We start from the raw sequence: 24,325 nt of genomic DNA, 5'->3' as shown, positions 1-24,325 counted from the left end.
GCCCAACGGGCGACACCCGTGCCCCGCAAAGACGTGGGGCACGACCACCTAAGTGGTCCTCTCCACACGGGTGTCGTCGACGCCTCGGGCCAGGTGTGTCCCGGACGGACTGGATGCCACGGGTGCGTCAGAACCGATACCACGAACCGACAAATGCCGAGTCGGGGCCCCTGAGGTGTAATGTCCACAGTTGTGGCTTGCAGGCGCGGCGAAAGTGGCGAAGTCCCGCTCCCCGAATGTTTCTCAGGAGCGACACCCACCGCAAGGTGGAAGCCCCCCCCCGTGGGCCGGAACGGGACAAACGTCTAGGACGCCGATCCCGCAGGCGACGTCGAGCGGGCAGGGATTGCTCCCTAACCCACTGGGCGACCTCCTTCGCGACCATGATCTCCTCACCTAAGGAAACCATGGCCTGTGAGACGCTCTCGCGACCAAACATTCCAGACAGGATGCTCAACAATCCTAAACATAACCTAACACAACTTAACCTAACGTAACCTAACTAAATCTAAAGTAACCACACTTCCATCTCGGTTCGGAAGCAACGTCCGTAACTTTCCCAGGATGAGGCTACGCAATAAGCCTTCCGCAGTTACGGAGTGGCAGAAATCCGTTCCGACTGAACGTTCAATCACGTAATGTAATGTAATGATAGGCGGGTTTAATAGGAGCGGGTCCGCATCGAATACAGGAGCGTCTTCGGTGACATGGAAACGAACAGTCAGAAAAGAATAAAACTTTACTAAATAATCGTACGAAAATCCGATATTACGACGCGCATCTAATATGCATCTAACTAAAACGTAATTCGAAAAATACAAAGGATAAGAGGAAATATTCTCCAATATATAACATATATAAATCATCGAATGCAAGCAAGAACACTCGATCTCGATGTAACGAGATCGGGACGCCATCCTGAAGTAATCGTATTATGCCGGTTCCGGGATGGTGCAGAAAGGAAATGTGGAGGGTAGAGAGCATAAAATAACAACAATGTAACTAAAGGGAAAGAGAAAGAAAATCTGTGGAAACATTGCATTTATTAAGAGGAAATCCGAGAAATATCAAACAGATTATATACCATACCGTAAGGGCAAGGTACAACAAAATAGACGATATCGTGAGAGAAAATAAAAAAATCAAGAAACTTAAAAAGAAAATATCAATTTAGATTCAGCGATTCAATGTCACTGATTGCGGCAAGCTTAGTGGAAAACGTGTAACTACGAATCGCTTAGAGTATAAAATAGATGCTGGTCGCAGGTCGAGTGGCCTTCGGAGTTGATCGCCCGCATCAGGGCAGGCAGTAGGATGATGGAGGGCTTGCAGCCTCCACCCTAACTTCCACCCCCCGGTGTGAGCGCGGTTGCTATGCATATGCTGCTAAGAGGTGCTGCTGGCTCGCGATTCGGAATCCTGGCAGAAGATTAAAGGTTGGGCAGGCGGTTTGAAACCCCCTGTCGATAACACAAAAGGATAGGAAAATAGAAAAGGATACGAAAAGCGTATATAAAGGAGAAAACGAAAGCCTTGGATGGAAGCACAGACACGGAAGGAGAAGCATCAGGAGCCGAAGTAAGTGCAGGATAATGAGAAAGCTACCGATAAGAATAACGCCTACACTTTTAAATAGAAGAATAGGCAGCCATACATCAGTGAATAATGATAGATATTATGAGCGAGGATACGGCGAAGGTAATGATATATTAGAAAACGTTAATTGGAAATATCAGGCATATAAAAAAAAACTAACATCGAACACGTGATCGAACTAGCGGCGAACGGTACAGAGAACAATGAAGCAATTAAAGGAGCAGGAAGCATTCGACGTCAGGCTGCGGGATGAATAAAAGCAGGAAAAACGACAGAAATATGAAAAGGTGACGCAAGGAAATCGAGAGTGGGAGATAAAATCCTGGAATTTAGCAAGACAATAGGCATAGAGAACAAAAGAAAGGAGATAAAAAGAACTCTGGAAAAAGTATTCGAAGTAAAACATACGAGTGCGAGTATAATACTCCAACTAAGGGACATATACCCGTTGGATGACCAGAGAAGAAATGAAGGAGGACATAAAACGAACACTGAAAAGAATCGAAGGAAAGTATAGTGGTATAAACGTCAAGTTGTTAAAACAAACGTGGAGAGACAACCAAGTCACGTTAGTTGAATTTGGACAGGAATACAGTAAAGAGCTGGAAAAGGTCAAACGACTCAGAATAGCATTGACACCTTGTCCCTGCAAAGTGCTACCGAGAGTAGAGGGATGCTTCGAATGTCATAAACTGAAACATATCGGAAGAAATTGCGAAGAAGTCAAGGGTAATAAGGAAATCTGCAGAAGATGCGGATCCCAGAATCATACGATGATCAATTGCATCGCGAACAAACCGAAATGTATCACCTGCAGCGAGGCAGGAAGAAAGAATCCGTACACCAGACACGTTACCGGAGCTTTAATTGTCCGGTCTACAGAAAAGCGTTGATAGAAAAGAACCAGAAACGAATATGGAATTGAGAGTCCTACAGATCGATCTCAACAGATGCCCAATCGCGCAAAAAATCATGCAGAAGATATAAGAATACTGACTGCAAGACGAGAACGGTGACGCTGCGATATGGATAACCGGCGTTAATTGAAAATGCTGCACATATTGCACCATGTACTCCTCGACCGGAACCGTTTATACAATGCTTGAAGGAAAAAAGTTATAAGCTGCTACTTCTCGCCAAACATGAACGGAAAGAAATCGAAGAATATATAAACGAAATTGACGCTAATATAGAAGAGGGAGAGAAAGCAAACAGAATAACAATCGCATGTGACCTGACCGAAAAATCGGTAATCTGGGGTAGTAGGAAGAACGACCATAGAGAGGAAAAAATCATCGAAATGGCTCTAAGGAACAATCTAATGATGACGAATCCGAAAGAAGACTATGCATATTTTAAGAACCGAAACAAATAAAAAATGGACATAATGTTGATAGGAGGTTGCATACATGCCAAGTTGCGTAAAGCAGAAGTGTCGTTCAGGTCACGTGCGATTATTATTCTGTTTGCTTTCTTTCCCTTTTCTATGTTAATATCAATTTCGTTTATATATTTTTCGATTTCATTCCATTTCCTGTTCGACGAGAAGTAGCAGTTTATAACTTTTGTTCCTTCGAGCATTGCATGAACGATTCCGGTCGAGGAGTACGTGGTGCCATATGTGCAACATTTTCGAATGACGGCGGTTATCCATATCGGAACGTCACTGTTCTCGTCTTGCAGTCAGTATTCTTACATTTTCTGCACGATTTCTTGCGCGATTCGGCATCTGTTCAGATCGATTTGTAGGACTTTCCATTCCATATTCGTTTCTCGCTCTTTTTTATCAAGGCCTTTCTGTAGACCGGACAATTAAAGCTACGGTAACGTGTCTGGTGTACGGATTCGTTCTTCCTGCCTCGCTGCAAATGATACATTTCGGTTTGTTCTTCTGCAGGGTTCCTTATTATCCTTGACTTCTTCGCAATTTATGCCGATATGTCCCAGTTTATGGCATTTGGTGCATCTCTTTACTCTTGGTAGCATTTAGCAGGGACAAGATGTCAATGCTGTTCTGAGTCGTTTTATCTTCTCCAGCTCCTTGCTGTATTCCTGTCCAAATCCAACTAACGCGACCTTGGTTGCCTCTCTACGTTTATTTTAACAACTTGACGTTTATACCGCTATTCTTTCCTTCGATTTTTTTCAGTGCTCGTTTTATGTCCTCCTTCATTTCTTCTCTGGTCACCCAACGGGTATATGTCCCTTAGTTGGAGCATTATACTCATACTCGTATGTTTTACTTGGAATACTTTTTCCAGAGTTCCTTTTATTTCCTATATTTTATTCTCTATACCTGTTTTCTTGTTAAATTCCAGGATTTTATCTCCCGCTCTCAATTTCCTTGCATCGTCTTTTTCGTATTTCTGTCGTTTTTCCTGTTTGTCCTCATCCCGCTGCCTGACCTCGAATGCTTCCTGCTCCTTTAATTGCTTCATTTTTCTCTGTATCGTTCGCCACTAATTCGACCAAGTGTTCGATGTCAGTTTTTTTTTATATGCCTGATATTTGCCATTAACTTTTTCTAATATATCATTAGCTTCGCCGTATCCTCGCTCATAATATCTATCATTACGTCTGATGTGTGGCTGCCTATTCTTCTATTTGCAAGTGTAGACGCACCGATCATTTCATTACATTACGAGAATAAGCGTTCAATCGGAGCGGATCTCTGCCACTCCGTAACTGCGGAAGGCTTACTGCATAGCCTCATGCCTGGAAAAGTTACGTAGGTTGCTTCCGAACCGAGATGGAAGTGTGGTTATGGTATATTTGGTTAGGTTACATTAGGTTAGGTTAGATTAGGTTGGGTTAGGTTATGTTTGGGAGGGTTTTAATGTTGTTGCAGTTTGTAACAACATGTCCCATTCCCACTTCCTCGTGGTGGAACCTGGTAACACCGGAATTTTCCTGTGGCTAACGGGGCTCTGGGTTTCGGGGATCGTGGATATTTAGTAGCCTCCGTGATGTTCTGGGGCGATTCCGGCGGGATCTTCATATCCTGGCAGGGCCCCCCTGCCGGTAAGACTCAGAGTTAAGTGGTGAAATTGGTTGAAGCGGTCCCCCTCCCAGGGGCCAGGGCTAGTTCTGGGCGTGGTACGGGGGGTTGCGTCCCCGGGATTCCACAGCTCGGCAGGGGTGGTGTTTCCCCTGTCGTAATACCGCAAACCGGTGGTCATGTTTCGCCGGAGCGGGCGGCTTGCCTTCATTGGCAGGCCCACGAGGGGATAAACCTCTATAAAAGTCCCTAGCCTCAAGCTGCGGTACGCGGTGATGGGGCACGCCCAGTCCTCGCGGCTGGTCGTGGCCGGTGGGTGCACTGGTCTCTAGCGTCTAACTCCGGAGATACTGGCGCCCTTCGGGTGTATAAGCTTCCCCCTGGCATGGTGGCTCTGCCAAGGGCCACCTCCCTTTCGATCACACTCGTGGGAACGATATCGATTTATGTTCTTTTTCATTTAAAAAACCGGGGACTGGGGGGTTAGCGAGGTGGCGTAAACCTCTGGGGTCCGAAAGGTCGGAGTTATGAGACCAGCCATGGTCTCGAGCAAAGTGCTAAGTGCACGGCAGAAAAGCGCCGATGAGGAGTGTAATTACGCCTCATATGACTCGGACACGTCCGTTGGGTCGGAAAGATCCACTTTCTCTTTTCAACGGCCGTGTCCGAAGTCGAAAAAGAGAGGAAGGCTGACAAGGTGGAATTGGCAGCTGTCAAATCCAAGAACCTCAAGGGCACCATTCAAAGGGATTTCAGAATCAGCGCCAGAATCCTGAGGGCTATCATCATGGAAATGGCTGAGAGGGTACAGCGTCCGGCACGACCTCTACCGGACGTGGATATTGCTGCGCTAAGGACGCAGATAGAGGCCTTGCAGGCCGAAAATGAGCGCCTGCAAGGCAGACTTAGCGTACTGGAGAGGCGATCTCCAGGCCCGCCAACATCAATTATGGCTGATCTGGAGATCGCGAGCCGCGTGGAGACAGCACCGGCCCCGCCAGTGAAGAATGTGGAGAATGTATCTCCATGAAAAGGTGCTCCGGCACCTAGGGAAGGGCTTGGATCTGCCACATTGCAGCAGGTGGCAGAGATCATTAATAAGAAGATGGAGGAACTCCGTTTGGAGCTCCTTCCAGCATCGAAGAAGGGGAGCTTGCCCTCGAATGGCTCCATTACTCAGACCATCGAGGGAAAGAAAAATGAGCCGAAGAAGAAGAATAAAGAAGGCAAGGGCTCGGTGATTTCCAAAACCCCCCTCGTCTTCTACGGCCAAAAAGACCTCAACTGGGGCGGCAAGGAGGATTGAGTTGGCGCGCCAAGAGGATAAAAAGAGCGCTGCAGCGACAGCAGCACCAGCGAGTTCTACAGCTGGTGCAGCAAAAGAAGGTACCTGGGCCCAGGTGGTGGGCAGGAAGGCAGCTAGGGCAGCCAAAAAGGCCCATTATGCTCCTGCCCCGCCACCTAAGGCCCAGGTGGTCAAAAAGGAAGACAAGCCGAAGCTTGGGCGGCTGCCACGCACCGCGGCAAGTGTGGAGCATTCTATCTGGCAGCAAAGCCATATATCGTAATATCATGGTGGCTGTCAGGCAGAGGGTCAAGCTATCTAATGTTGGGATGGAATCTGTCCGCCCCAAGAAGTCCAGGACCGGCGGACTCCTGTTCGAGATTGCCGGTCCTGAAAAGGAAGCCAAGGGAGCTGCCTTGGCGGAAAAATTGAAGGAGGCATTGGCCGGCGACGACGTGACGGTGGCCAGGCCGATCAAGAAAGCAGACCTGCGAGTGATCGGCCTGGACGACTCAGGCACCTCGCCTGAGGTGGCCGAGGCCATTGCTGGCACCGGAGGGTGCCGGATGGAAGACGTGAAGGCCGGGATCATCCGGTCTTCTCAAAGAGGGCTCGGCACCCTTTGGGTGCAGTGCCCCCTGGCAGCTGCCAGAAAAGTGGTCGCTGCCGGCCGTATCCGGGTGGGGTGGGCTGATGCCCGAGTAATGGCGTTGAAACCCCGCCTCCAGCAGCGGTGCACTGCACAGGTGGACTGGTCGCACCCGTATTACAGGTGCGGCGAGACGGGCCACCAGACGGGCCCTTCTACCGCGGCCGCCCCTCTGTGTCTCATTTGCAAAGAGGCAGGGTGGCCTGCAAACCACAGAACGAGGGGCAAGACTTGCTCCCCACTTAAGGCCCGCCGAGACGGCAAGGAAGCACAGTCGTCGTCGGCTGTGCAAAAGGGAATGAAGACTGCAGAGAAGAAGACCAAGGTCCACAATGTCCATAAAGGGGGTGGTGTAACTGTACCACCCACCAACGTGGGAGGTTCTAGCGGGGGTGGTGCACCCGCATCACCCTCCAACGTGGCAGGCAGCGGACATCACATGGCCACTGGGGACGAGGTCGAGCGGGCCGAAAATCCGAAGCCATGGTCACGGCATAACCATGCGGTGGCATGATGGAGTTGGTCCTCGCCGCGGAGCCGTACCACGTTTTCCAGCACCCATCCTGGGCTGGGGACTTAGACGACTCCGTGTTGATCGTCCAGTCGGTCCCGTCGCGGATCCGGCCGATCGCGCCTGTTGCGCGCGGCCACGGGTTCGTGGCAGTAGACTGGGCGGATTGTCTGATGGTGGGTGTGTACGCGCCAACAAGTTGGCCCCTCAGTCGTTTCGACATGTTACTGGACGAGCTGCAGAACATCGTTTCTTCCCACGCAGCTCGGCCCGTGTTCGTCCTCGGGGACTTCAATGCTCACGCATTCGCGTGGCAGTCCCGGAGGATGGACTAGAGAGGTTACTCGTTGCTGGACTGTGCAGCAGGCCTAAGTCTCGGGTTATTAAACAGGGGCTCGGTCAGCTCGTGCTTGCGGTACCAGGGCGAAAGCATAGTAGACCTATCTTTCGCCAATGCCCTGGCTGCGAGTCATGTGTCGGGTTGGAGGGTTGACGACGTGGAGACAATGTCAGACCATGTGTACATACGCATGGATGTCTCCACACCTCCCCCGACCCGTCCAACGGCCCACCACCAGACGAGGTGGACCCTCGTGGGCATGGATGAGGACGCCCTGATGGCGGCCGTTCTCGCAGTGGCCTGGCCGGGCATTCCGTCTTGGCCAACAGATGTTAATGCGGAGGCGGATTGATTTTCGGATGTCATAGTGTCTATTTCCGACGTGCCAATGCCGCGTGTCCGAGTCAATCCGCCCCGCCGCCTAATGTACTGGTGGAGCGACAACATACAGAGGCTCCGCACTGATTATGGTGCCGCTCGCCGCCAGTACATCAGGGCGAGGCGTCGACGTAATAACAACGCGGCGGGAACGGCACAGCTGTACGCTGACTATCGTGCGCTTACAAAGTAACTGCAGCTAGCCATTGGGAGTGCCAACGCTCAGGCCTGGGACGGACTCCTTTACGTCCAAGGACGCCTCCACTCACGGAGACGATGGATCCTCCACTCCTGGAGCGGGCCGTCGACATAATATTCTCATATGGGGAGGTGTCAGCGCCCGCTCACTCCATCGGCCATGTTACATGGTCACAGGCATCCAGCGTGTTATGAACAGCTTGCACAGACGGGGACAATTCCACTACGGTGGAAAACTGGACCGATGGTTCTCTTCAGAAAGGACAATAGACCTACGGAGTCGCCCGCCCCCTACAGGTTTATCGTGTTGCTGGACGAGGTTGACAGACTTTGTTGACTTTTTGAGCGTATCGTTTAGCGTCGCCTCGTCCGGCACCTGTCTCGCGATGGACCCAACTTTTTTTGTTTTAAACCCCACGGTGACCCTCCTCAGCGCTGCTGGGAGGGGACCGGGAACTCTGGACGAACACGCCCCGCTCCCCCTCCCCGCCGGTGTCCTCCATGATGACTTGGAGGACCTCCTTCCCGGAGGGAAGTGTGGTCGACGAGACGCACTCCCCCGTCCGAAGAATGAGCGATGGCTGGGTCACGCAGCCACCGCTCTCGTCCAGGGGGACGCGTGCAATGGTCGGTACGATTCCCCAATCGCACCGACCACACCCCCCGAACGACACCCGCGCAAAGACGTGGGGCACGACCACCGAAGTGGTCCTCCCCGCACGGGCGTCACCGACGCCTCGGGCCAGACGTGGCCCGGACGGATTCGGTGCCTCGGGTGCGTCAGACCCGATACCACGAACCGACAAATGCCCAGTCGTGGCCCCTGAGGCCGTGGTGGTCCCGACCTGGCTGAGTGCCAGTTTGGCTTCCGGGAGGGACGATCGACTATCGACGCGATCACACGCGTCAAGTCCCTCTCGAACTTGGCTACGACCAGGGGAGGAGTTTCATTGGACATCCAGAATGCCTTCAACTCCCTCTCGTGGACGACTATTCGTAGGGCACTCGAAAGTTACGAGGTGCATCTTTACCTGCGGATGGTGGTCGGAGATTACCTCAGGACAGGGCCATCGTTTACGATGGCCGCGATTGCCCTGTAAGGCATGAAATAAACAGTGGAGTACCCCAGGGGTCCGTTTTGACCCCCTACTCTGAGATCTGGGGTACGACGCGGCTCTGCGGACTTAACTGCCGTTTGGCGTGCACTTAACGTGATCCACCGATGACACCATGGTGCTAGCCACCGTCAGTATCTTGGCTGAACCTCAGTATACAGTAGCGAAGGTTGCACGATTTTATGTGTTAGAAAATTTAATGCGCATGCGCGTCAATAGGCTCCGAATCGCAGTGCCATCTGAACTTCTGCCTCACTTGCTCTTTAGTTTTTCTTTCTCTCGCTTTCTTAGCAAACAGAAAGACGATTGAATATCTAACCAAATCTGAAGCTGAATTTGGAGGGAATTCAATGTCTGTTGAAAGCTGCTTGAAAGCGTTGAAGCCATGTTCAAGCCATTTCGAAGATTTTGAGAGAAAAAGGAAAGAAAGCGAAAAAGAATCAATTCAAAATAATTGTTAATTTCTAAAAGTATTTTGATAAATAATTTAAGAGAAGTGTTAATTTATATAAATATTGTAAATTATATATTCTCTTTGGAAGCACTTTGGATCATAGCTTTGTTTCAGATGTTGCGGCATTAATTTAATAATTAAGAAATGGACATAAGAAAGAAGTGAAATTGTGTAATACTGGGATTCTTAAAACAATTCAACGTGAAGCGACATTATTTTAAATTTCCAAAGGAACAAGACAGATATAACATGTCTTATAATATGCTGTGACGGTTACTCGTTATAATCCGCAAGAAGTGGGTAATGTCGGTGTACAGAATATCAGCGTGATGCGACCGTCCGCGAATTGGCCAATGCCAAGCAACAGAACAAATAAATTTCCTAACCAGCGAGTATTTCGAAGCTGCGAGGCTGGGACTTTTTAGGCGCCAGCTACTCAAGAAGTAGCAAAAACTAATGGACCACGAAACCCGGGGAAACCCGGTGCAAAATAACCCTCGAAATTTCGAAATACTCCTTCGCTCGACTACTTCTAGCCGAATACGCAAATTAAGGTCGTGGGATACTGAACTCACGGCTTCTTTCTATATTGCCTCGACGCGGGATTACTAAAGTTATACGGCACGCCGCGGGGATCACCACTCGTTATACGATACAAAATACAATACGTAATATCAGAAATGCGGCAGGAAAAAAGGGACGCTTTAGCGTATAAGGACTCACGCTCTCGTTTCCAAAAATTCTGGATCTCGCTCTGTCTTTCTCTCTCTTTCTCTCTCTCTCTTCCAAATCGCTCCGTAAAATCGTCTTAACGCTTGCTAGGTCGCTCGCTTAGTGTTCGTCTTCACGCTGGCTAACTCGCTCGCTTAGTGTTCGTCTTCACGCTGGCTAAATCGCTCGCTTAGTGTATTTGCAGGGGGTCTTCGGATTTCCTAGATCCTCCTTAGGGCTCCTTGGTGGGGTAGGGCTATACGCTTCGGTATTGTTCGGGGCATCGATCGGTGGATTTCGGAGATCTTCCCTGATCGCCGCCTCTGGTGTCTCTAGAGGGGGTCCTCCTGATTATTTGAATGGCGGCGCGTGTCGCGCGCCGCGCTTTCCACGGCTCACCTGCAGGTCCGCTGTACATCTTGAATTTTCCACTCAATGGGCTCAGGGGAGAGGTGGAGGTTCTTCTCACACCCAAAAACCATCCTATTCGTTTCCATGGACAATGGCAGCGGTTATATCTTTGCAGGGCCTTGGATCGTATCCCTTGGGTTTCAGGGTCTCTTCTTGCTCACTTTCCGACTCCTCCACCGTCGAGCCCGTCCCGCTACCTCGGCGCACAGCCCTTCCGTGAACCCGCGGTCTTCTTATCCGCTGAAGGGACGTCTTCTGGGTCGCTTCTTCCATCAGCTCGCCAGTCTAATCCGAAAAATAGAGAGAGAGAAAAGAAGGGCGGGGGAGGGGGAAAGGTTCTACCATCGCGTACTTCACGCTCCTCGCAAATACAGCTATCGCGATGGTCCGTGCCGCGCTTCTCGCATAGGTGGTGATCAGCGAGCTAGTCTAACCGAATCAGGGAGGGGGGGGGGGGGGGGGGGTGAGCGAGCCTTGTGACGTCATCACGTCACAATGCCTTATGATTTTTTGATGCCATGCTTCTTTTGAGTAGTATAATATAAATATATGTAATATATAAATTAATGTATTATTGATAAAACTAATACAATTTTATATTATAGATGGTTGAAATGGGTAGATGCATGTAAAAGATATGATTTACTATCTAAAAGTCCACAATATTCATCTAACAATATTCGTCTGTGCCATTTACATTTTGAGGAAAAATGATTCAGAATTAATAAAGTTAGAGCTAGCCTTCATCCAGATGCTGTTCCAACACTATTATTGGGACGCAATACTAAACAACAGTAAGTTTAATAATGATTATTAGTTTGACATAATTTAATTGAATGATTCAATTTTTTTGACACAATTTAATTTAATAAATATATTCTTTTCAGAGATAATGCAAATGAAATTACAGAACAAAATGTAGCTACAGAAAAAGAAGAACTATGTAGGTATGTGAGTGAAATTGTATTTCATATCTTTTTGTTATAATTTTATATACAATTTTATAGTTCTATAATATATATCTCTTTTGTTGTAGTAATACATATGCAGAAGAGGCTATGAAAGTTGAAGAAGAGAATAGGTAATATATATTAATAGAATAATTAAAATTATATTTTATATTGTTTTGTAATTTTCTATAATACATATTTTGTTGTTGTTGTAGTATTATATATGCAGAAGGAGTTATAAGCATTGAAGGAGAGAATAAGCAATATATATTAATAGAATAATTAAAATTATATTTTATATTGTTTTGTAATTTTCTATACACATTTTTTTGTTATAGTAATACATATGTAGAAGGGGCTATAAAAGTTGAAGAAGAGAATAAGTAATATATATTAATAGAATAATGAATTTTTGTATTTTTAATTAGTAAATTTATAAATTATACCTAAATTGTTTTCAGGAATACAAAAACCTCTAAAATAATTCTGCCAACCTGCCATTCTGCTGCCAGTAATTTTGAGATAGAAGTAATGAAACCGTAAGTTTATACTTTTACTGTATTTTATTTTATTTTATTTCATATTATTTTGTTGTTTATTTTGTGTCAGCTAATTTATAATTATATAATTTTGTATCATATATTTAAAAATCCTTTCTAATGAATCTAACAGATTTGAATATTACAGAGGCATATCTGCTGAGGAGCGTGGAACAAGCCTGGTAACAACTCATACAAAGAGATCATTAGATGATAGTTTCAGAAGAAAAAAATTACGTGAACAAGTTAAAAGATTAAAAACTCAAAATAATGCATTGCGTGCACAAATTCGGCGATTACATGCGAAGGAAAGGGAGAGAAAATCAGTCAGCCCAAGTAGACAAGACGAATATAACAATTTTAGGGAATTGGGTCGTAAGTTATTACCAGAAGATTTTAATGGATTATTAACAGTACAAATAGATGCACAATGTAGAAGTAAATATGGCAGAAGATATGATTCACGGTCTAAAAAATTTCCCTTGTCATTATTTTTTTCAAGTCCACGAACTTACAAGGAATTACAAAAATCGATGGCATTACCTTCAATACGTACTTTGCAGTTATTTACACAAAAATGGAATCTGGTTCTAGGAATGAATGAAAAACTATTCCGCGCTCTAGAATTAAAAGTGAAGACATTACCAGCCATAGAGCGTCACTGCTTATTATGTGCTATGGAAATGAGTTTGAAGGCTCATTTATTTTATAGTGTAGCACATGATGAAGTAGTTGGATTTGAAAATTATGGTGGAAATCAGACATCCAAAACTGCAAAGAGTCCTTAGTTATAATGGCACGTAGTATTGCAGGTAATTGGAAATTGCCAATTTTCTTTTGTTTTATAGAATTTGCATGTCCTAGTTATGTATTAAAAAATATAATATTTAATACTATAACTAAATTAAATAGTTATGGTTTTATGGTGCATGCACTAATTACAGACATGGGGTCTAATTTTGTGCAGTTGTCCCGTGATTTGGGCATATCCGTTGAAAATTCTACTTTCTCAATTAATGAACAGAATGTAGCTTATATGTTTGATATGCCACACTTAATGAAGGCGACATGAAACAATTTATTAAAACATAATATTCAAATTAATGATAAAATTGCTTCGTGGTCGCATATTATCCAATTTTATAACCCCGCGATAGCAAACAATGGATCAAATCGGCTCCAAAATTATCAAAAGCGCATATGGAGCCGAATAGTTTTTTAAAAATGAAAGTGAAATACGCTGTACAAATATTTAGCAACCATGTGGCTGCAGGAATGTATACACTACTGTCTGCCAACTTACTTCCAAACGAGGTCGGCGGAACGGTAGAATTAATCGACCAATTTGGTAAACTATTTGATATTTAAATTCGTTGACCAGGACTAATTCTAAGGAACATGGTAAAGTCTTTGTTGGAAGTAAGGAGCAGACAGATTTTTTGCGCAAATCATTGCTATTTTTAAATAATATAAGAGTAATTGGTAGCAATGATAAACACGTACAAGTGAAATGCTTTAACTGCTGGCAGATTACCATTAATAGTGTTATTTATCTTTGGAAAGTATTAAAAAATTATGATTTCCCATATCTACAAACATGCAGATTAAATCACGATTGCGTCGAGAATTTTTTTGGATATATTCGTCAACAAGGTGGTATTTGTATCAACCCAACACCGGTACAATTTATGTGCGCGTTTAAGGAACTGTTTAGCATGAAGTTTCTCGAACATTCAGAAGCGCAAAATTGTACAAACGATTTTAATGAGATATTGAATGTCGTTGATACTTTAAATTCTATAGAGTCCACAGAATGTATGGCATCACCGACGCGTCCAATTTTAAACATTCCGACGCATGATTATCGCACAATGGATCTGCCCGAAGCAAATGCTTTCAAGTACGTGTGCGGTTATTTGAAAAAAAAGTGTTTAGGAATGCATTATTGCATGACATGTACAGAATTTCTAAATAAAAACAAGGCTGTGTTAGATGAAACTACAATATATTGCTCCTTCATAGCTGATGAAAATCAAAAAGGCAATATATTTGGAAATTTGAGTATGGCGAATAATAATTTTTGTGATTATATCAAAAATTTATAAGAAATATTTGTTAAAAATTTTGAGAAAAAGTGTTTCAACAAAAATATTCGTGGTTATTTATTTAATTTGGCTACAAAAATAAACTTTGAACAACCATGCCCAAATTTTCCACTTACATTTTTAATAAAATTGTATTTCCTCATGCGTATATATTATACGTTAGCGGAACATAATAAAGCGCATAAAAATAATGACAAAAGAAGTAGAAAATTATTAACTATATTACATTTATAAATTTTCTTTTTATTCTCTTCTTTTATATCTATGCAGTATTGTTTTTATAACATATTTTGTTTGTTTAATATATGTTTCAAATGCATGGGTGTGCGTCTATGCAAGATATTTAATATTTTAATAATTGTATAATATTTATAATTTATTTATGCGTTTATACAAGATATTTAATTTTTTGATAATTGTATTATATTTATAATTTATTTATGCGTTTATACAGGATATTTAATTTTCTGATAATTGTATTATATTTATAATTTATTTATCTTTTTTTTTATGCTTCTACATCAACAAACGTCGAAAGGAAGTTAAAACGGAACTTAATATTATTATATATTGTACAAAAATGTTTTTTCACACTTCTTATTGACTTTCTTTTCTTTGATTTGTATCGAGGTGGATCGAGTAGCTGAGATATAAATCGATCAATAGATTGTTCAATGAAAGTATATGCAATTTTATTTTTTGTTTTTTGTCTCCTTTTTTGGTTTGTATTGAACTGGATCGAGTAGCTAAAATATGAAACAAGAAAGAAGTTGGAAGAAATGAAAAATAGGCTGCAATATATATACTACTTCCCTACTTTAATAAAAAGTATATTTTTATTAAAAATATGATATCTTCGTTTTTTCTATTAATGAAACCTTTACTTTTAAGATATTATATGTTTGTTACCGATATATTTGTATACATAGGTATTAAGTATATATATATATATATATATATATATATATATATATATATATATATATATATATATATATATAGCTAATCAAAATTTAATAAAAATAATAAATGTATTATTTCTAATACACTGCAAAATAAGGAAAGAAAGCAAAAATCGAAAAAATATTTTATATATATATATATATATATATATATATATATATATATATATATAAAATATATTTTATATATATATATATATATATATATATATATATTTATATATATATATATATAAAATATTTTTTCGATTTTTGCTTTCTTTCCTTATTTTGCAGTGTATTAGAAATAATACATTTATTATTTTTATTAAATTTTGATTAGCTAAACATAAAAATAAGTTGGGCAGATAGGGAGTAAAAACATCCAAGTGAGATTGAAATCCAGATGGCACTGCGATTTGGATTCTTCTGACGCGCATGCGCACTCAATTTTATGGTACACCGACATCAAAGGTGCCGACAGAAAGCTTCGCTACTGAATACTGTGGCTGAACCATCCGTCGAACGGAGGTCGCCGTTGCAGCCATCGCCTCGCGAATTCGGGGCATGGGATTGGAGTTGTCCCCTCAGAAGACGGAAATCGTATGTTTCCGCCATCGTAGGAGGGGCGCCTCGGCTCCGTGTCTGTCGAGGATCGGTTCGTCTGACGTCCCGGTAGCGAAGGACATCAAATATCTAGGTGTTTACCTAGACAACTCCTGGAGCTTCGTCCCGCATTTCGATCGTCTGGCCGTCAGGTGGGGCAAACTCGCGATTCATTTGAGTCGCATTATGCCCAACCTTGGCGGTCCGGACGAGCGGGTGCGCCGCCTCTATTGTGACGTTATAAAAAGCATGGCACTATACGGTGCTTCTCTATGGGCCGACGTACTGATGGCAAGTCGGAAAAGCTTCATGCTTCTCCGAAATGAGTCAAGACGCGCGGAATTACGCGTCAATAGGGGGTACCGTACGGTGCCCTTTGAGGCAGTCACCACCCTGGCGGGACTTCCACCTCTGGAACACCTGACGCTCGTAGACGCCTACGTTTATTGGCGTCTTCGTCTTTGTCGGATCTCCACCGGTCCGTAGGCATGTATAGACTCTTATTGCCATCTTTTCAATTACTGCTGAAACAAAATTGTGAACAGTTTGAGCACTTTTCACACAGATGACTCCACCGCTATAATGCTAGCGCTATTACTTTAACCAGACATAGAATCCATAGGTATGAAAAATTATGATCTTATCAATAACATCAATTCTAGAGGAACATTTCTAGTGTAAGTATGAAAGTTCTGTTTTAGTTGTAGAAATAAAATTCACTAATATGACACTATACTTATTTTCAGGTCCAAGGTATGCTTACAATATTTAATGGAAGGCACATATCCTCATACAGTAAATATCAGCCCACCACTAAATATAAAAATTAAACGAATATAGTTTCGAATTTGTGTGGCTTATATAATATTCATGTTTGGAATGTTAATGTCTGCTCTTGGAAGAGCCGATGAATTTGAAAATGATGGTATTGCTGTGAATGCAGTCTTTTCAAAGACTGCAGTAATATATATATATATATATATTTTTAATTTCATTATTAAGGAAAATAGTTCTCTTAATTTAAGATTGCCTTACACACTCGTTGTTTCAGGTATACATATGGCTGCGATAAAGATGTTAGTTGGTTCAGAATCACAAAATTATAGTGCGCAGCTGGAAATAATGGGTGATGGAATATACGCTTTTATTTTGCGAGGACAGTAAATCTGTTACTAATCAGTCTTTAATCGATGAAGCAATATTAGAAAACTGAAGGAATGTCTGAATTTACCCATTATGCGTGTAATCCTGGTGTGAATAATTAACTAAAGGTTGACAATTAATACATGAATGTATAATTTATATTCTAGTAAACAAATCAATTTATTTTACAGAATATAAATATTATTGATAAGATAAATTGTTGCCTGATTCCTTCCTAGAGAAGAATTTGGAACATATAGATTTGGATGATTATATATGACAATTGTAAAGATCGAACAAATTATACAGATAAATCAAAGGAAAAGATCATGCAAATAGTAATTGTCATCCAAACTAATTTAAACAGCGAGTTTGTTAACAAAACTGTAAGCTCAAATACTATATTGTTCATTATGTTAAAAAAAATTTATTAGTCCTCGTACATTACAGCACATCATTGACCAGTCTGATTAATTGCCCAAGTAACCATAATTCAAGAGTTAATTAACATCACTTTTGCAAAAATTTACAATATGTAAATTTCGTAAATTTTAAAGGTGACAAAGCTGGTACGCAGTTTTTGGATCTTAAAAATGGTAAAAAGGTGCGGCAAGGAGAGGAGAATCTAGTCAACCACTAGGTACAACATTAACAGTGGATTCTCAACATTCTCTCGATATGCTTTCTCATAAAAAAGATATATTTTTTACGTTCAAATTAATGAAAAGTGCAAAATAATTTTACTAATGGCATAATATTGTATATCTTTCAGAGCATTAAAGTTTGCATCGACAAAACCGTAATGGGAAAGATCTACGATAAGCAATGAAATTAGAGAAATTAATGGTCAGTTTAAAGTCGAAACTTACTTTGAAAAATTAAATACCGTCTTCTTAAAAAGAACCGACATATTAACTAATTAAGGAAAAATTGTTACTTTTTGTGAAAGTTTAATGTGATAATATAAAATATTTAAAATATTAAAAAAACTAAATGATAAAAATTAAATAAATTACGTTTGAAAATATTTATTTATGTAGATTGAACTTTACTCATACATTTATAATAAAATGAACATAGTTATTCATATTTAATATTTTCTTTGGAAACAATGAGCAAAGATATAAAGTATTTTGTTATTATAGTTCTAGCTGCTTCACAAGTTCCGAAAATGATGAAATAGAACAACACCAACAAAGAGTTTAATGTTTCATAATTATTTTATAGTTGAAAGATTATCAAGCTTTATGCCTCGATGGATGCTTATATATAAGTATAAATGCCAAAATGAAATGAGATCGCAAAGTGATATTTACACACCTGCGTGCTGCAATCTTGACGTATTTAAATTTCTGATAAAAGCGTATAAATATTTATAATCTAAATATCAATTACAAATGGAATTCTACAATGTATCCATGTAATAGTCCTTTCTTTTTGTGCGCATCCTCCAATACATACACAGTATCTTCAATCTTGATGTCTTTCGTATGTGCGTGTGCGTGTGTGTATGGTAGCAGTTGCAGAAATACCACATAATAGGTTTCATAGTTTCGATTCTAATAAATCGAGTAAAATGGCATAAGATTTTCTGTAGAATATCAAGGGGATGTGAAGCTGCTACTGCACTGCATACAGCATTTTTCACTGGAAGAATTTTTCTTCCAATGTGTCGACTCCAGATTTATTTGAATTGCTCTCGTTTAGAAAATAAAAACTGAATAGCATATCCCTTAACACAGCACGCCGGTAACCACAACGATACACAACAGATCCAAGGTTCCTTTATCTAAAATTAAGGCCTGCTTTCTTTGTTTCCAAACTTCTTTACATTGTGTTACTTTCTTAAGACTCTTTGTAAGTTACAGAGAACAGAAACGCCGATAGAAATCTTTGTTGAAGTAAGCAAGTTCTAAAGTTCTAAGCAACGCGATGGCTGTTATCTGTCCTATGTTTCATAGCAAGTAAGTTCTGAAGTTCTATGATTGATGTAGCTCCTCACTATCAACGTTTCAAAGGAAGTTCTCAAATTCTCAATTGAACGTTTGAAACTATGTGTGTTCTATATATCTGTGTAAAGTGATGGTCCTTATCAGTTTATAAGATGCAGAGTACGTTAGATGCAAAGTTCTATGCAACATGATTTCGCTTCTCATTTCTACGTTTCATAGTAAGCACTTTCTAAATCTCCATGCAGCGCGATGCAGCTTCACAGTTCTGCGTTTCAATGTAATTCCTAAAGTTCCACGAAAAGGGATGTCGCTTCTGAGTGTCTACATGTCAATGTGAGTAGCTTCGAAGATGCTTCGCAACAAAATGGAACATCCCAGTACTATAATTCGTCGTAAGTAATAAAAAATATTCTGTGCAACAAAATGGTGCTTCTCAGTTTCACGCTTCAAAGTAAGTATGCAATGTTCTATGCATCGCATTATGCTTACCTGCTTTTACACTTCAGAATTCTGTGGATGCTACAGTTCCCTGCAACGGAATGGCCCTTCATAGTGTCTAAGTTTCAGAGCAATAGAGTTCCTATGCTCCACGCAATGCGATGGCGCATCTTATTTCAACGTTACAAAGCAAATAAGCAGTAACATTCTATGCATTGTACTATGTTTATTTGCTACTACACTCCAAACGAATGTGAATTCTACAGTTTCAAGCAACGAGATGGTGCTTCGTAATGTCTGCATTTTGAAGCAATAGAATTCTAATGCAACGTGGAATGTGATGGCGCATCTAATTTCAAAGTTTCGAAATAAGTAGGCTGCAATCTTCTATGCATAGCAATATGCCTATCTGCTACTACGTTTTAAAGGAATGTGAATCTTACAGTTGCTTGCATCGGGATGGTAATTCATAGTATCTGTTTCTCAAACCAATAGATCTCTAATACTTTGTGCATCGCGAGGGCGCATATCATTTCAGAGCTTCAAAGTAAGTAAGCTCTATGCATCGTAGTATCCTCATTTGCTTCTACGCTTCAGAAGAATGTGAATCCACAGTACCCTGCAACCAGATGACGTCTTGCAGTGTCTTCGATGCAACGCAGTAGGGTTCTGTTGCTCTATGCAATGCGATGGCTTTCGACGTTACAAAGTAAGTAAGCAGTAACGTTCTATGTATCGCATTATGCTTATCTGCTGCTACAATTCAAAGGAATGTGAATTATACAGTTCCGTGAAACGGGAGAGAGAACGTTATTGATCCGAGAGGTAGATACTACGAAGCGCCATTCTGATGCATGGAACTGTAGAATTCACAATCTTCTGAAGAGTTGAAGCAGACAAGCATAACGCTGTGCATAGAGGATTACAGCTTATTTATTGTGAATTGTTGAAATGAGATGTTCAATCGCATTGCATGCAGCAATAGAAATCTTTTGCGTTGATACGTAGACAGTGCAAAACCCTATCCCGTTGCATGGGACTGTAGAATTCACATTCTATGAAAGAGTAGAAGCAGATAAGCGTGCTACTGTGTTAAGCAGATAAGCGTAATACTGTGCTTAGAAGATTACAGCTAACTTACTTTAAAATGCCGCAATGAGACGCGCAATGGCATGGCATGGAGCAATAGAACTCTACAGATTTGACACAAAGACTCTATGTAGCGCCAACCCATTGCAAGGAACAATAGAATTCACATTCTTTAGAAGCGTAGAAGCAGATAAGCATAACGCTATGCATAGGAGATTACAGCTTACTTGCTTTGATACGTTGGAATGAAATCAAACATTGCCATGCATGGAGCATTAAAACTCCACTATTTTAGCACGCTAACAGTGTGAAGCGCCATTCAGTTGCATGGATTTCTAGAGTTCAGACTCTTCAGAAATGTTGAAGCACATAAGCATAATGCAATTCATAGTTGAGTATTGTTTACTTACTTTGTGACGTTGAAATGAGATGCGCCATCGCATTGCATGGAGTTTTAAAACTCCATTCCTTTCACGTGAAAATAATATGACGTACTATCCCGCTGCAAATTGTAGAATTTACATTCTGTAGAAATGTAGAAGCAGATACGCATAATGTCATGCATAGAAGATTAAACGTTATAATGTGGTGCACCATCGCAATGCAGATAGCATTACAGCTCCATTGTTTTGACACGCAGACACAATGAAGCGCAATCCCGTTGCATGGAACTGTTGAATTCAGATTCTTTAAAATGTAGACGCAGATAAGCATAATTCGATGAAACGAGCATTACAACTTACTTACTTATATTGAACTGCTGAAATGAAATGCGATATCGCGATGCAAGAAGCATAAAAAATTAAATACTTCGACACTTAGAAATCTAGAAAAAAAATCTATCCCGTTGCAAGGAAGTGTGCGATTCAAATTCTTCAAAAGTGGAGAAGCTGGTAACCATAATGCGATACATAGAGCATTACAACCTACTTACTAACTTTCAACTGGTGAAATGAAATGCAATATCGCGATGCATGAAGCATTAGAAGTCAAATACTTCGATACGTAGACATCTAGGAACAATATCACTTAGGAAGGAATTGTAGAATTCACCTTCTATTGATGTTAGAAACAGATGAAAATAACGTGTTGCATTGAATACTACATCTTATCATGAAACACTGAAATGAGATACGACATCGTGTTGAATGCAGTATAAGATCTCCATTGCTTCTTCACGTAGACATCAAAAAACGCTATACCTTTTCAAGGAAGAGTAGGATTCACATTCATTGGAAGTGTAGAAGCAGATAACCATAATGCTATCTTAGTAGATTACAGTTTACTTATTTTGAAACGTTGGATTCAGATGCGCCATCGCAATGTAGGGAGCATTAGAACTCCATTGCTTTGATACGCATATACTATGAAGCATCATCCGTTTGCACGGAACTGTGTAATTCACATTCTCTTGAGGGATAGAAACAGACAAGCATAATGCATTGCATAGAAGATTAAAGCTAATCGAGCACTTATAGGGGCGGTAGTATTTAGAATTAGGTATAATATATGAATATTGTAAGTACCCAGACAACCAGCGATTGTAGCGCCAATGGCACCGGGTGGAACTCTAAGCACTGTGCTAGTACGGTGCTGCTTCTCAGTTCTCGTAACAGCACAGGGCTAGCACTGGAGCGACACTGCGTGTCACGGCACTATCAAAGCACGGCGATATAGCAGAAGGCCGACACGGAGTGCCAATGACACTATCAGCTCACCATAGTGACACGCGTGCCAGTGGCGTGGGCTAATATATACCAATGAAGAAGCTGTTTGCATAAAAATTATAAACGAATATTAAAAATGACTAAACTAAGCAATTTATTTATTTCGATTCGAAAATAGATACATTGACACGAAAGAAAGATATAAAAACTTCTTTTTATTATTTTCTATAAACTATAACTTAATACAGCGATTTTTTCAGAAAAGTCGTTAATTGCTTTATCGTAAAAATACATACACTAATTTTATAAATATTTTTTTCAACTCATCGTTAAAAATTCATGTAACAAAGGTATATTTTATATTTAATAATCCTTGCAAACGATAAAACCATGTACCAAAGGAAAACAAATAATTACTTTCAATATTTTCACCTGAAAATTGTGATACGCTAGTAAAGTAAACGTAACTTAATTAGTTCAACATTTTATAAGTAAATGTATCATTTATTACATTTCCTTAAACAATATGCTGCCATCGTATTTAATACTCTCTATTGGCATGAATTTTCCTGACGAATTGAAAAAATATATATGGCTCTCTCAGTAACTATAAATGTTGGCAAACAACTACCAAAACGTCTGTCAGTACTCGTATGCGGATATCTAAACTCTGACGTATTTAATTTGTACGGAATAACAGGTGGTTCCTCATTAACAAATGTGACGCCTACGCCAATGCAGAAAAAATTTTTGAATGGAACGATGACACGCGTGTCACGCTGGTGCTGGCGCAGTGTCATTGGCACGCGTGCTACGCTGGTGACTAGAACGTGCTGCCACTGCGTGCCGGCATTTTAGCTAACAAATACGGACACAGATGACTACGAATCTGCTGACACTCCTCGGAAGTGTCGCTACAGTGCCGGTATGGTGTCGCCACCATCTTATCTTGTGTTGTCTAGGTATATATACTGATTAGAAATCTTTATTTAAAACGTCATAAAATGGTATAAAATTAAATAGGATTTTGGATGTAATGGAGTATTTGGACGGATATTCTATTTTCAGTTAATTAAAATATATGATAAGGTTCATTATATGTACTAACGTCAAATATTAATTTAAAACAATAGTAATCGCTACAAAATTAGATAGAATTTTGGGTGATATAATGTATTTAGTGGGGAAATTCTATTCACAAGTAGCTGATATATATTATATATGTAAATATATATACCAAATTGAAATGTTTATGCAAAATATCATGAAACGATATATAATTAGGTAGGTAGGGTATTAGATGTAATGTAGTATTTGGAGAGGACATTTTATTTACATTTATAGAAAGTTCATGATGTGTTTAAATATATACACTAACCTCAAATATTTCTTTATTCCTTTCGCTACGGTAGTCCGTTCCGCAGGAGTAGCGCCACGGAACGGGGCACCGCGCCATGCAGCGTGCACATTGCGCATCTGTAGGCTTCGACGTTCGGACTTACGTCTTTCAATTGCACTTTGGAATTCTTTTGTGTATATACTTTTTTGAGTGTTATATAACAACTGTTTCGTCATATTATATGAAAAATATAAAAATGAGTATATTTTGAGTATTCAGAAATTTACATATTAAAAAATTTTTGCTGTTATTATGAATAGAAATATAGTTGAGTTAGTGAGGTATCAAATTATACGTTAATTCTTAGTAATGCAACTCAGTATGGTACATTCTAAAGCAAGGTTCTACGCAGAAACCAACATTACAGTATTTACACTTATATCGAGACTTGCGTCTCTTGTTTGCCGTGCAGACGATGCATCTTCTATTTCGTTTTTTTCTTCGTTGTTTATACAGTGGAGGAAAATGGTGCTTTGTTAGCCGTAATGGATACCCAGACAACACAAGATAACATGGTGGCGACACCATACCGGCACTGTAGCGACACTTCTGAGGAGTGTCAGCAGATCCGTAGTCATCTGTATCCGTATTTGTTAGCTAAAATGCCGGCACGCAGTGGCAGCACGTTCTAGTCACCAGCGTAGCACGCGTGCGAATGACACTGCGCCAGCACCAGCGTGACACGCGTGTCATCGTTCCATTCAAAAATTTTTTCTGCATTGGCGTAGGCGTCACATTTGTTAATGAGGAACCACCTGTTATTCCGTACAAATTAAATACGTCAGAGTTTAGATATCCGCATACGAGTACTGACAGACGTTTTGGTAGTTGTTTGCCAACATTTATAGTT

At 41.1% G+C, this 24,325-nt stretch overlaps 2 protein-coding genes and 1 long non-coding RNA gene across 3 annotated transcripts in view; 1 reads left to right on the top strand and 2 right to left on the bottom strand.

Annotated features, from left to right (window-relative positions):
* LOC143430118 (uncharacterized) overlaps positions 1-24,325 on the bottom strand; it is a 304,969-nt gene that overhangs the window by 59,148 nt on the left and 221,496 nt on the right. The gene's annotated exons all lie outside the window — the stretch shown is intronic.
* Positions 1-24,325, bottom strand: part of LOC143430111 (mitochondrial import inner membrane translocase subunit Tim21) — a 391,485-nt gene that overhangs the window by 313,024 nt on the left and 54,136 nt on the right. The window lies entirely within an intron of this gene.
* On the top strand, positions 7,039-7,374 carry LOC143430373 (uncharacterized). The gene has a single exon (XM_076906605.1). The coding sequence runs from the start codon at positions 7,039-7,041 to the stop codon at positions 7,372-7,374; it is 336 nt and encodes a 111-aa protein (XP_076762720.1).

Source organism: Xylocopa sonorina, chromosome 13 (assembly GCF_050948175.1).
Source record: "Xylocopa sonorina isolate GNS202 chromosome 13, iyXylSono1_principal, whole genome shotgun sequence".
NCBI lineage: Eukaryota > Metazoa > Arthropoda > Insecta > Hymenoptera > Apidae > Xylocopa > Xylocopa sonorina.
The sequence above is the reverse complement of the archived record's forward strand: the minus strand, read 5'-3'. Positions and strand labels throughout refer to the sequence as shown.